The 13,503-nt window shown below is 49.4% G+C and overlaps 7 protein-coding genes across 8 annotated transcripts; 6 read left to right on the top strand and 1 right to left on the bottom strand.

Moving 5' to 3' along the window:
* Positions 1 to 325: 325 nt before the first annotated feature.
* FOXG_07566 (uncharacterized protein) lies at positions 326 to 2,359 on the top strand (the record flags this gene model as incomplete). Its single annotated transcript, XM_018386151.1, has 2 exons — positions 326 to 1,116; positions 1,213 to 2,359. 2 exons carry the CDS (start codon positions 326 to 328, stop codon positions 2,357 to 2,359), a joined length of 1,938 nt encoding a protein of 645 aa, XP_018243268.1.
* Positions 2,360 to 2,771: 412 nt separating this feature from the next.
* Positions 2,772 to 3,627, bottom strand: FOXG_07565 (uncharacterized protein; the record flags this gene model as incomplete). The annotated part of the gene is made up of 2 exons (XM_018386150.1): positions 2,772 to 2,782; positions 2,838 to 3,627. The coding sequence occupies 2 exons, from the start codon at positions 3,625 to 3,627 to the stop codon at positions 2,772 to 2,774; spliced, it is 801 nt and encodes a 266-aa protein (XP_018243267.1).
* A 358-nt stretch (positions 3,628 to 3,985) lies between these two features.
* On the top strand, positions 3,986 to 4,625 carry FOXG_19506 (uncharacterized protein; the record flags this gene model as incomplete). The annotated part of the gene is made up of 2 exons (XM_018399728.1): positions 3,986 to 4,358; positions 4,420 to 4,625. The coding sequence occupies 2 exons, from the start codon at positions 3,986 to 3,988 to the stop codon at positions 4,623 to 4,625; spliced, it is 579 nt and encodes a 192-aa protein (XP_018243266.1).
* Positions 4,626 to 5,643: 1,018 nt separating this feature from the next.
* Positions 5,644 to 6,518, top strand: FOXG_19505 (uncharacterized protein). Of its 2 annotated transcripts, none has more exons than XM_018399726.1 (4): positions 5,644 to 5,814; positions 5,865 to 5,916; positions 5,968 to 6,044; positions 6,116 to 6,518. In XM_018399726.1, exons 3-4 carry the CDS (start codon positions 5,994 to 5,996, stop codon positions 6,395 to 6,397), a joined length of 333 nt encoding a protein of 110 aa, XP_018243264.1. In that variant the 5' UTR covers positions 5,644 to 5,814; positions 5,865 to 5,916; positions 5,968 to 5,993; the 3' UTR covers positions 6,398 to 6,518. The 2 variants fall into 2 exon arrangements, with proteins under 2 accessions (XP_018243264.1, XP_018243265.1); XM_018399727.1 differs by having other exon boundaries at positions 5,760 to 5,816.
* A 397-nt stretch (positions 6,519 to 6,915) lies between these two features.
* On the top strand, positions 6,916 to 9,093 carry FOXG_07564 (uncharacterized protein; the record flags this gene model as incomplete). The annotated part of the gene is made up of 4 exons (XM_018386149.1): positions 6,916 to 6,969; positions 7,026 to 7,337; positions 7,995 to 8,670; positions 9,050 to 9,093. 4 exons carry the CDS (start codon positions 6,916 to 6,918, stop codon positions 9,091 to 9,093), a joined length of 1,086 nt encoding a protein of 361 aa, XP_018243263.1.
* Positions 9,094 to 10,246: 1,153 nt separating this feature from the next.
* Positions 10,247 to 10,825, top strand: FOXG_19504 (uncharacterized protein; the record flags this gene model as incomplete). Its single annotated transcript, XM_018399725.1, has 2 exons — positions 10,247 to 10,291; positions 10,346 to 10,825. 2 exons carry the CDS (start codon positions 10,247 to 10,249, stop codon positions 10,823 to 10,825), a joined length of 525 nt encoding a protein of 174 aa, XP_018243262.1.
* Positions 10,826 to 11,866: 1,041 nt separating this feature from the next.
* On the top strand, positions 11,867 to 13,156 carry FOXG_07563 (uncharacterized protein; the record flags this gene model as incomplete). The annotated part of the gene is made up of 1 exon (XM_018386148.1): positions 11,867 to 13,156. One exon carries the CDS (start codon positions 11,867 to 11,869, stop codon positions 13,154 to 13,156), a length of 1,290 nt encoding a protein of 429 aa, XP_018243261.1.
* Positions 13,157 to 13,503: the final 347 nt, after the last annotated feature.

Here is a 13,503-nt window from a genome sequence, read left to right as displayed (position 1 = left end):
GTGGACTATTCCCCCATTCGTTAGTACCCTTCTAAGCTGACACTATCGTGGACGGCCAAGTCAAGTTACCGAGATCCCTAATACCGCTTTGGCTGCTGACAGTGTCTAACACGGGCTTGAAAGGGGCCATCTGTGACATTGGGGTTTACGCTGTATTCGCATCACAGCACGGCCCCTAACTTTAGGCCAGAGTCTGGTAGACCAGCCTCAGCCGGTGGGCCTCTCTTCAGATTTCATTTCTTGACCTCACCACCAACATCCTCCTCGAATTGCGCAACAGCGCACACGGACAAATTAAGTTCTAAGACAATATAAAATAAAAAGAATGGATGAAAATCATCCGCCGTCAGTCACAGGTTCACAGGGCGCGGCGGTAGCTGTGACTCCCCAGAATCTTGACACCGGGACGGAGATTGGAGAAGGGAGCCAGAGTCTTTCCGTCAGACTTGTAAACGACACCACCTCAACGCCTGATCAAGTACTCCCCGTACGAAGAGGAAGAGGAAGACCACGAGGGTCCAAGAACAAGAAGACAATCGCTGCTGAAAATGCCGCCCGTGTATCGCGGACACGATTTCCTTCGCCAGTGCAACCGCTGGATGATGGAAATGACAGCCACCAGAGTTGGATGGGTGACGCATACATTCCCAGCAATTATGGAGACTCTCCTTACCGAACTATCGACACATCACAGCTTGGCAGTGAGGATGCTTTGCTTTCGCCCGACAAATATGAGAACCAAGCTGTCGCGGAATTCATCAAGGATTATCGAAACTCGGTCCATTCGACCAGGGAGAAGGACAGAGAGTCTGTTTCCATCAGCAAGGAAAGAACGAAAGAAGAAGAGCAGTATGAGCTCGCAAAATTTATCGATTCTCACACCTGGAGCCAGAATCAAGAAGATGAGTTGGGCGCCTCTTGGGACAATGGTGTAATCAAGGCTGCAATACAGCGCTTGCCGGATCGTGGTACTCATCTTTCCTCGGTCTTCAAGATCTCTTTTCATCTCTGCAACATGGATCCTCTATCTCTGCTATCCACGTATCACGACTTCGAATTCGACAATAGCGGTAGCGATAGCTTCATGCATGCTGGACAAATGAAGCGCAACCCCCTGTGGACGTTACATTTCTGCGACAAGCTCAAGATAATCATGACACATCCTTTGTTCTAGGAGACAAATGCGTACCGGTTTCTCCCCATCGTTATCAGATGGGCAGTCATTTGCCAGAGAGACAATGGCGAGGGGTTCTCTGCGGAAGAGGCGCACATCTTGAGCCACCTCGGTTGTGGCAATCTGGGCCAGTTCTCTGGTTCTCCAGTCCTAGAGCGCTTTCGCTTCCATCAAGAACGATTGAAAACTGCAGGTGTGTTTGTGACACCTCACGCCAAGCTTCTGGTGTTGATAGCTGATCAGGTTGGTGTAAGCGCAGTACCAACATCAACCGAAACTTTGCTGGTCAGGACTGGAGACTTGGGTGTCGTGATCAGCGCTTTGGACCGGTTGCATGATTGTAGTATGAACATCTCCTGCGAGGTTCATTATCTGCAATATTGCGCCAGTCGAACCTCGAGAAGTTACCCCTCAGGACTGGAGGAGCTATTGAAGGCATACAAAGGGGTTTGGATGAAGCTTCAGAGGAGGAAGCTCTGCAATGCAGCAGTAAACCAGCCTCCCACCCAAGGTGGTATGTTCTATGGTCAGGCTGATGGACAGGGAGTCCCAGCCAATAACAACTTGCTGCCCAACAATGCAGTTTTCGGTGGCTTTCCTAGGGATCCTCAACCAGTGGGACATTTCGAGCCAGAGAGCAATCCTATCCGTCGGTTATTTGACCCCGACGCTGGTGACTTGGTCAGGACTATAGCTGATCACAGGGATCAGCTTAATCCATTCCGGGCGTTTCTCGCAAACCAGCGCAACCGAGCCCAGTCGAACGTCCGAAGCCCCTTCGTCACACAGCCTGACCCAGGTCCGGCACAAGAGCCTAGAATGAATGTCATTGAAGACAGAGAGGTTATATCAATTGAGTCATCTGACGAAGGGATGCTAGAGGATCAACCGGAACAGACCCACAACGTTCCTCAGGTTGCAGGTGGTCGCCCACGAAAGCGCAAGGGGCAGAGGGACAGAACCCGAGACCGGGAACGGAAGCGAAAGTTCCTGGCCAAGAAGGAGAGAGAGCGCCGCCATGGGCACCGCGGCCAACCTCATTCATCTGCGCCACAAAGACAGGGCGGAAATCAAGGAGGAGCTGGGCTTGGTATTGCGAATCAGCCACAGCCTAATTCGCAGTTCAATCCTCCAACTGGACCGAGAGCATGGAGACAACAGCATGGGGGGCATTGCCCATTTTGATACGAAGGATGAGAGATCTTTTAGCGGACTTGTTATGAGAGAGGTGACTGCTACAGTTGTTAGATAGTTGGCTTCAGGAGATAACGGTAGGTTCCAGGGCTTGAGGTTGAATAATGTACAGATTAATGTATCTTGGTCACTTTTCATCCTATTCTGAAAAGCTTTCTCCTTGACATCACAAGTCGAGAAGTGATCAATATTGACAGAACAGACAGAATTTTATTGCTAGTAGGAAGTCCTCCCGTCCTTGATACTTCGCTATCTCACGATTCTTGACTTCTCTCATCAATATGCATGCCATTTACCCTCGTATACTGTTTTATATGCTCGTTCGTAGCCTTTGTCTTTTCCAACTCAACCCCTGATGTAGAGGCATGATGCTAGAAATGATGCAGAGATAAGGACGCACTGTTTAGCGCCGGGCTACTAATCTTTAGTACACGATAGACTTGATGGCACAATGCAGAAGCAGACTCACGGCGAAAGACCTGAATATTGTCACCATTCAGGTTCATGGAGAAGCTCCTACCAAGACCAGAGCGACCAGCGAAAGAGTTCCAGCTGATGTTGTCAACCTGGCTGCGGTCGCCCTTTGCACCAATGCTGAACATGATGCCTCCGACAGGAGCGGAAGGATTCATCGCCTTGACGTGGCGATAGGCCTTGAGGAGCGCTTCCTCGTCATCGACGTTGAAGGAGATCGTCTTGGCGACGGAGGGCACTTTGCTGTAGACATTGCACTGAGTGCCACCTCCCTTGCTGTTGCTGATGACACGCAGGTCAGGGGCCTCCTTGCCCCAACGGCTGTTGCGAGTCACAGCCTGGAGGACCATGCTGTCAACTTGCTTCAGAGGCTGCTTCTGCCTCTCGAACAGCTGGGTCTGCGGGGACCAGAACTGTTGCGCAGGTTTGAAGTCTTGGGCTCCTGGGTTCTCAGCCGCGGCAGAGGTCGGGGGACCACCAAGAAAGCCGTCTTTAGAGCGTTGCTCAGGAGTCTCAGTGCTGTACGGAGGAGGCGGATGAACGGGGGCCACGCGCTGGCCGCGGTTCAACTCAGGAGGGGGGATAATCACATCATAAGGGCGCTCGGGAGAGCCCAAAGACGGAGGGCCCCAGGCGCGCTGCTGCATGCCAAAAGGCGGGTCGTCAAAGCGAGAGGAAGTACTTGGGTAATAGGTGTTTTGGCTACCTGCAAATCCGGGGGAGATCCAAGTTCCGTAGGGGTTGGATCGGAAGTTGCCCTGACGAGGAGGAGCAGACTTGGGCATCGTGATGGAAATTCACCTGCTGTCGTGCAGACGAGGATTGAGGTGAATGAGGAAGAAGGCAGAAGCGCGGGTGTGGTGTGGGATATGAAGGTGAAAGGTGGATGAATTTTGGTTGCTGCGGACGGCAAACGGCAAACAGGCCAGCAAACGGAAGGCGCCAAATTATTCTGCACCTGCCCGCTACCCAAGGGTACCTACCTTAGCTTGCCAAACTCCGCTGTCACTCATCCAAACTTTTACGAAACTCATCATACGTTTAATCAAGCTCATCATAAACATATCCTCAACTCTTTAAAAATGCCTATCCTGCTATTCTCAGCTCCCAACTTAGTACCTAGTACCAACCTCTGAACCATCAATGTCCTCGCCTACAGACTGTAGCTGGCCCGACGACTCCCTCGCTGAGGACGCCACAGCGTACATACCAGACATCAACAAGGATGAATCAGTCCCTCATCTCGACTATGACCCTCCCATCGCAGCTGCAAGGTTCAAAGCTTTCTCGGAGCCTTGGCCGGGCGATAACCCCACGAGCTCTCAAAGAACAGAGTATGTCAACGCGTATCTCGCTTGGGCACGGCACGACGACCCAGCGTTGCAAGTTGCAGTACGAAGCCAAGCTCGGGCGAGGATTATTACAGCTCTCCCGATGATTAAAGCAAAAGATTGGACAGAGGCGGAGACTGAGCACTTGCTTTATCTCATCGACGAAGAATATTGGCGTCTCTGGCGTGAGTCCCCTGATCACTCCTCAAACAAGCTGACCCTTCACTGACCATTTCCTCCTTGCAGTTGAAGACGTTGATCCCAAGCCTTTGTGGCCTTGGACACATCCTGAGCCCGTATTCGTTACCTTCAATGAAAGCTCCCGCTGCTTCATACATCGTCCTCTCCAACCCCCCAACCCCCGAGAGCTCCGGATAGCACACCATCCGGGCTGCCATCTTGTTACGATTTACCCAGCAAGAATGATGGCGATATTCACTATGCAGCGATAAATGTCCCTTCGACAGATCGTGGTCTTTCTTGAGCGCTGCATTGGCTGGCCAGCTTTGGCCTAGGCTTGTGATGAAGTGGTTATATATTTCGATGAAACCTACAGAAGCGTGATCTATTTTTGATGGAATCTTATGTTATCATCAATGTGTGTTATGCTCGTGTGGTAGTCGCGCTTGCGCACAGCTTGGATACCTTGTGTCGCCTGAGGTGGATAGCTATTTCTGGGCATGTTAGAGCGAGCTACGGCAAGCTTGGCTGTTCTCCCAAATACCACCGTGTAATATAGTCCGACCCATCTATGGATCACTCTAATCTAGCATTTAATTTGCATGTGAGATCTTGTGGCGGCTTGGATCAGCAACAACAAACTTCAAGTTCGACATGTGAGGTCAATTAACTTCCGGCGTAGTGGGGTTCCGGTTCGGTGTCTGTCGGTGCTAGATCCACAATTCCGGGACAGTCACCTGCCAACCTACCCTACGGTACTACAACGAATCAGTACTAAGGCAAGACAGTTCACGGTAATGCTCTGGATGAGGTAAAATGGCAGACAGAAACAGATTTTGCTGCTTACTGGTTTCTTTCTAATACTTCCTTGGAAAGCGACTATAATTCAAGGATCCCAGCCTCGATCACCATCGCTTTGATGATACTTATGCGGAGCTGGTGATCAACCAACCCACATGAGAAAGGTCGAACGATGACGATGCTATGTCCCAAGGAAAGCTCAGAGAACTGTCTTCACCACTGGCATCGGAAGTAGTCATCCAAGACAGGTGAGAAAGAGGAAAGCAGGAAGAGGAACCTGTTTGGTTAGGAAAAGACTGGACGGTGACTGCAAGATTGTAAACTGCCGGTAGCCGTGAATGGCTGCAAAAGACCTTCCGTTGAACTCCCCAAAAGCAAGAGTCAGCTTTTGGCCCTCAACATAATGCAACCTGGACTTTGATTCCACCCATCTTGCATCCAACCATGGAAACATCTCTTTCGTGAACTCATCTACTGAACTCCTTTTATCATCAGACCCATCATTTATAAATCACTACATACCAGAGCCACTCGACCAGAACCTACGAAAGCTCTTCTAGTCCACGAACTGTCCACCGCCATAACTCCAGACTCAATAATGTCTCGAAGTCGCAACCATCAAAGATCACGAAGGCGTCACCGTACCATAAAGAGAAACAAGCGTAGTAATATGAGATAAGCCGACTTGATCTTCCACTAACTTGATACAGATACTGCCTATTAGATAAAGTCGGCTCTTGAAGACGTGTATCTGTGGTTCACGTAAGATGGCCATTTCAACCTTGTTGAACAAGCAGCTAACCAAAGCCAAAGGGATTTACTTTCCTGGGAACCAGAAGATGACTATCCTGCTGATGAAGAAGACAGCAGTTCTAGAGAGAAGTAGACGGGTACCACACCACTTGAGCCACCATCTTCAGAGAGTGACGACGCTCGACTTACTGACCACTCTTCGGAACAGGTATCAATATGGGATAACTCTCCCACACGGAGCGACGCTCTGAACTGGTGGATTGGGGAAACAGTTCGCCTGGGCCGAGCAACCGACGAGTTCTGGGACGATCTCAAGAACCCAGCCTCAGCCATCGAGAAAACAAGAACAGCTCACAATTTAGAAGCCCGGGGTGCCGAACAAAGACTTATAAATGAATCTTGGGAACACTTCGTCTGGTATTTCCTAGAGGAGGCAAAGAGAATCGAGCTCCATGACTGGGCCTACGCAAATGGGTTTTATCGGGCATGAAGACAAACTTCGGGAGGGGCGGGAGAGACATCAGATTATTCCTGCAGCGATTTATCACAGCGAATCGGTTTTTAACTTTGAATAAAACATAAGAGTTTCAGGTCGGAAAGATTGGTTTGGCAAATATGAACCTTGCTTGTGCGCGGCTTTCAGTCCTGTGATGGTGTGCTCGGCCTCTTCCAAAGGTTGACGAAGGGACTCCTGTATCAAAATGGATTAGCGACCGTTCAAACCCTCGCGAAGATGGTAGCTGAGATCCTGAACTGACAATGATATCATCCTTGTTCTCTCTTGAGCCTTAGCGCTCTTGGGAGAAGTTGGTGGAAGTGACAGTGACTGACAGTTCTCAAACATCACAAATGCCAAAGCACCACTCACTTTGGCAATCACTCTAAAGTCAGCCACGTATTCCCTCTGTTCTCGAGCTCTTCACCTTCTTACTCTCTACTCATATTTCTTTATCTTGCTCACTCCCCTGTATTCAGCCCCTGAGTTTCATCCGTCTGAACACCTACACAATGCCGGGCAAAGAGAACGCCAAAAAAGGGGCAAAGAGCAGTAGCTCTGAAGGAGTAAGTACTGTTGGGAGGGAGCCTTATCCATAATTCTTCAACTGACGAATCAATAGGCGGCTTTCGACGATACCTCCTTTTCCGAGCAGTCCAGACGCGACCTCCGAGAGTTGTTCATCATGATCGCACGTCTACAAGCTGAAAATAATGCTCTTCGTGCCACAGCTCATCTCGAATCCATCACCGAGAGACTCAGAGAGCAAGTCGAAAAACTCGAGTCTCCTCAACCTGCAAAAGAACAAGGCAATCCCCTGTCACGCCGACTACAGCGACTCGCCGAGATCGCCATCGACTTGCCCCTCGATATCAAAGACGATGACCTCAGTGTAAACGATCTTGCCCTTCTTTGCACCGTTCTCGAGGATGACGTGCGGCGAGCAGCACTGATCAGCTTTGCTGGAGACTCTGTCACCTTCCCAATGTTGTCCTTTTGTCTGCGGTCACTTGGTGAAGGAAACACGGTTGGATTTCTCGTGCATGAAGGGGGACGAACGCCTCGTTGCTCTCTCCATGGAGACGGAAATTGTACCTGGATGACGAGGGAAGATGGATTGATCAAGATTCGACGTGAGCCATGAGTTGTTGGGGGTCGTATGCGAAAGGGGTCCGGGATGAAAGGATAGGGGTTTGAGTTAGCCAAAGGATCATGCCACACTAAGAGCATCATATCCACCCAAAGTTGAAGATGAATGTGATTTGAAGTTTGGAGGTAAGTCATTAGGTTAATAGATCAATTCACTTGTCGGTGAGAATTTGCTGCAGACCCTCGTAGACATGGACAAGAACATGGGTGTGTGATACCCGTCTATGCACTTTCACATCAGAGCCAACACCAGTACCTAAACAAACGTTGGGGGCCTATTGCTAACTTGAATTTTGTCTAATGCCCCCTACCAGTTGTTTTGGCGGTCCGCTGTACCTGGAAGAAGCGAGCTTCTAACTGTGAGCCACTCGCAGGCTCAGCAGCTGCATCAAAGTCTGGCCGCCAGCGGACAGAGCTAGCATGCGTAATTTCTTTTCCCCAGACTTCTTGGTTAATTAATCCATTGATTCAATCAAATTTCTTCATCTCGTCTCCTCATACCTCTTCATTGACACCAAGCGCTACCACTTTCTCGCAATATCAGCAGAAGCACCCAGAAATGACAAAGCGAAAGTCTACTACGGGTGCTGAAGAGTCGCACCAAGACAGCCACCATGGAAACAGAGGCGGGCGCGCTGGACGCGGTGGACGCGGCGGCCGGTGCAATGGTCGTGGCAGTCACCATGACGGTGGACATCGGCAAGGCGGTCCATTTCCGGGTCAAGCCCCTGTTCACGCCGTCACCCATTCTACTACTATTCACTATGGACCTCCAGCTCCCCCAGGATATGCAGCCGGCTTCCAACATGGACAATTTCCTTCGCACCAGCCTGTCTCTGCCGGGCCGGCACTACCCCCGTACCAATTCGCTCCTCAAGTACCATGGCAATCTGGAAACGGACTCTCAAACCCATTCTCCCAGCCGCAGCAGGTCCCACAGATACAAGACGCGAGCCCCAGCAATGGACAGGGCAATGGCCATGGAAATAGACAGAAGAGGAGAAAGCAGAAGAGATCTGATCACACCGAAGCCCAGGTGGTCACTGGAGTCGAAACAGGCCAGGGGCCATCCTCTGGATCCCAGAACACTTCGCGTTCGCAGCAGGAGTTGACTGAAGGTAGGGAGGTTCGAACTCCTCACTTGAACTATAGAGGGAGCACCTTGTCCGCCGATGAAATTCAAGGCTCCTCCATGCGGCGGAGCTTCATTGACAATAACGAGCTGGTCAACGACATTACTTGGCACGCCCGACCAGAAACGCGCGACAGTCACCGCCGCGGAGTTCCTTTGGACTTTCGTGGACTGAGCATACTCTCCTACAACCGACGGGTTGTGATTCCATACGACGAGGACATACGTTACGTCGATAGATCTCAGCAGCCTTCAGCTCCTATGGTGCCAGAATTTTGTGGCGTTTGCAAGAAGCCTGGTCACAAAGTCATCCAGTGCTGGGCCGTAGATGAAAATGGCTTCACGACTGGCTGTGGAGTGTGTAGCTCTGGCCAACATGACACCGAAGGACACCAGCCAAAAGGATTGACATACTCGTCAAAAAAAAGGGCTTGTCTCCCTCCACTCAAGACCAAGCATTCATTCTGGTACCCCTTGATGTGGAAGTGGGTAAAGGCCAATCCTTCTGCCGACACAAGCCATCCTTTCCCCTAGACCAAGGAGTATACCATCCAGACTCTGACAGGCGACACAGAGGAGATTGAGCAAGCTCTCATCTGGATCAGGAACCATCCTGACACAGAGCTTTGCGAATGGCCCACCGACCCCGCAACAGAAACTTGGGAAAAGGTGAAAGAGACATAAGGTGGCGACCATAAGAACTTTTATAAGCAGAGGTCTAAGGCTAAAGAGATATCTCGATGGGCTTTTGACCATTGAACAATATGAATGAACAACCGACAACGCGACGAATGTCTTCAAAGTGACTCGCCATCTGCAAGAAGCTTTTTGGAGTGTACAGGTAAGTCGACTCGCTCAGATAGAAAGCATTACTAACATCTTTGGCAGTATATGCCCAACGAACAAAGATGAACGTTTGGACAAACCATTGGATACGGATGACTAGCGCCAACCTTGCTTTGTCTCTGACGGGCGACAGCCCTTGAATAGGGGTTCCCAAACAAACTTGTGAACACCCAAGAGGAATCCGGCGATTGTGAACGACAGATTGTCCACACGGCTCTGAAAGTTGGCTTTGGTGGTAAAGAAAACCGGACAAGCGCGTGAACAAACATAGCAGAATAACGGAGGCTTACGGACTATCGCATGTATCAGGTCAGATCATAATTATGCGATAAGGAGTTGTGAATTTTGCTAAGGAGGTTAAGGACGCCCAGCAGAGCAGAGAATTTCCTATTATTTGCGGTTTCGTATCATTGGTTTTGTCTAGGATATTTCTTGCTGATGTAAGAAGGCGGCACTTCCATTTCATTGAGAACAGATTGCTTGAGGTCGGCGTGGGAAGGGGTGACCGTGAGCCAACTGACCCATCAGCCATCAGCCATCACCCATTCGCACCTCCCCATTTCCGGGCCCCTATATCCATTCTGGCTCGTTTGTGATCTTAACACTTTCATTTTTCATTCTTCATTCTTCAGACTTCAGACTTCAGACTTCAGACTTCGCTCTCCACCACACATCGACATCGGTACATCAACCTCACACTCTTCATCTTCGTCATCATGTCATCCAATCAAGATAGCACAGAACCTTGGGACTGCATCAGCGTGAGTTTCGAAAATACCTTCATGGGGACTCAGTAGCGAACTAACTATTTCCAGAGGATTTCCGAGGATACTCCTTCATTATCATCTTCTTGGCAAGACCTGGGCGAGAGGCCTGAGGAACCTGAAAGTCAGACGGCCGAAACGGAGGGAAACCAACAATCACATGAGGCAGACACTGATTCCGACGTTGGGGGGGTTCGAGGCCCACAAGTGCAGAGCAACCACATCCAAAACCCATTCAGAGTATGTGGCGTTCAAGTCATATTGTGTCTATGCGAGCGCTCATTCGAAGAGCAAAGACCGCCGAAGGATTATCACGTTATACGTCTGAACCCAGAGTTGCGTTTGGCTGCTGACTTGTTCATGAATGGTCGGTTTGGTGATGAGCAGTTGGAGAAAACAATTCACTATTTTCGCAGCCTCCGGCAAAGTCTGGAGCGTTTTATCCGAAACCCATCCTATGATTCTGTCTCCTTCTACTGCTGTATGGCAGCAATAGAACGTCGTGGAGAATCAGTTGCCCGTGGCTGGTAGGACTCTACGGGGCGACTCCATTGCAATTGCCACCCAGAAAGTGATCATTGCTTTTGGCTTACCAAAAGGTTCAGTTACAAGCCGGTTGCAGATTTTCATAATGGACTCAGTATGGAAATTAATGGCTGCAGACATTGCCGTCTCCTTCCTACTGTCAATGTGCTGGAGTAGCTGACTTTCCCTGGGGCAGCTGCAGAGTCATTAAGCGTCGTTGGAATGCACATTGTGAAGCAGCTCTTACTGTTGCAAGTCTTTTTCGTAATACACATTTGCAAAGCACACAGACAGCGAAGTTATACCGACATTCTTTCATGTACACATCCATACCACATATATTGCAGAATAGAGCAAGCGAAATCAGACAAACCATGATCGACTGTCCCATTCTTCCTATCTTGCTGTAACTCAGTCCTCTACGAGAAATTACGACTCAACTTCCCTGAACCGAGACTCACATATGTCGCATCCATTTCGATTGCTCCAATGTTGACATGACCTTTGATTTCGGCCAAAAATGTGCTCCTCGTCCTCACCATTGCCAATTCTTATTGGATCGTGTACTAAATGACCTAGGCAGCAACAATGTTCAACGTGACAATCAACCCATAGACTGAACACAACGACTACAGTATCTTCCGGGTCAGCCCACTGATTGTCACTTCCTTTCTTCCAAGTCGTGCCTCGGAATTTCAGTGGTTTTGGTCCATGTTCAAAAGTTGTGGTCATATGAACGCCCATCCTTTGTAAAGGTCGTTTTGGATTGACCTTTCTTGGTTAAAGTCAGTTCTGAACAAGTGACCGCTCGCTGAAACAATATTCGAACAAAAGAACTTTTTATTGTTTGTAATTACTCGCATGGAGACCTGACATATATGTATATAACCCTTCGTGAGCCCAGATTAGAGCCAATCTCATATCCACAAATCACCAACCCTCAGTCAACAGCACTACCCTCTTCGCAAACAAGCACCGCTTCAACATCACTACAAAGAGCATTTCTGCCTTCCAAAACGTTTCTGACCTGCAAATTATCTTTTAAAAATGGCTGTGCCTAGTATCACAGTCTCTTCTCCTAAGACCACCTCCGAATCTCCCATGACCCGGGCTGCCACATCCCCCATCGAGTGGGATCACTATTACTCGGGCGCACGATTTTCCGAGAACCGAGACATTGCAATGAACGGACCGCAAGGTGGTGAGTATGATAGTGTCTACGATGTTGAGGAAGAAGGCCTTGACGAAAACTTCGTGTATGGCCGTCTTTCACCTGTCCCTGCACCTCGGCAGGACACGAGAACACTTTCGGAGATGAACGGATACCTTCCCGGATACCGCTTTGTCGGTAACCGCGATATTGAGATGGATGAGGCTGATTTGGAGTACGAGAGCTCGTTTCATGAGTTCACCTTTGAGCATCCATTTCGCCATGCCGAGGACTTTGAGGGTTTCAGCGGTTGTTGGTGTGAGGATGACTATGAGGCTGATGTCTCTGAATCCTGTTTCGAGGAGTCCAGTGAAGAGTATACTGAGTTTGATGGTTCCTGGGAGGACGATAATGTCTCTAACGCTTATGAAAATGCCCCCGAGTATTCCGTTTGCGAGAGTCCCGCCGGCTTTAAAGGTAACGACTCGGGGTACCACGCCAGCACAGAGTATGAAGAGTCTATCGATGACCTCTCTGGGTATGAGCCTGAGGCTCACTCTTGGTGCAATACTTCTGGGTTCTACAGTAACGACCGCGAACACAATGACATGACTGTTGAAGAGAGAGTCTATACGGTTCCTCAAAGGCTTGCCAACATGGAAGACACCAACTGGGGACTTCGAAAGCGTAAGTTTGACGAGTATGAGGAGGGTCAAATTGAAGAGAATGAGTTCTACGAGGATGAATCTGACGATGTCCAAATCGAGGAACCTTATCCTGAGGTTGACGATGACTATGGTACACCATCTGATGATGATATGTGCATGGAACATGTCTTGGAGTGTGGGGTTTGCTCTGACCTCGACTTCAACTCCACTGACGCTCCCCAGGATCACGAAAATCCCCTCGAGGCTTATACTTTTCAGGACGGCGATGTTGAGTTCGAGGAGTTCCCTCAAAGGCTCCCGACAATTCCCGAAGTGGATGAACCTACAAGCCCCTTTCCCCCTGGGTATGCAGACTACGTGCCTGAGGATACTTACGTGGACGGATGCTTTGGGGTTGAGGATGAGTTTTATCCTGATGAAGCTGGCCTGCCTGTAGAGGAAGAGGGTGAGGATTATAATGGCTCCTACTTCAACGATGCTCAGCTTGATTTGGCGGAGGTAAAGTACACTTTCGTCTGATGGGTGTGAAAGTCAAGAGGTTTGTGGTGTTGCTAGCCATGACTATACTGATCTTCTACTAGGCGTGCTTGTTCACGAGGAAACATCGACAGAAAAGCACAAAAAAGGTAAGTTAAATCACAGCTAAGTCTAGTATATTTCTTTTGTCATTGTTTATTGGGAGTTCTTGTTTTGAGGAATGGGTACTCGGGTGGGATGTGATGGAACACGTAATTAACAAGGTAAGTGTTCGGGAAATAAATACAAGGGGCGTATGTGATTTGCTACCGTAAATGTGAAGATTTCATGCAGAAAGTGATAAAACACCATTCCCCCAATGAAGAGGAGCGGTACATCCAGATGGGCCT

Source organism: Fusarium oxysporum, chromosome 4, assembly GCF_000149955.1.
Source record: "Fusarium oxysporum f. sp. lycopersici 4287 chromosome 4, whole genome shotgun sequence".
NCBI classification, from domain to species: Eukaryota; Fungi; Ascomycota; class Sordariomycetes; order Hypocreales; family Nectriaceae; genus Fusarium; species Fusarium oxysporum.
Note: the sequence above shows the minus strand (reverse complement) of the source record. Positions and strands in the feature narration are given on the sequence as shown.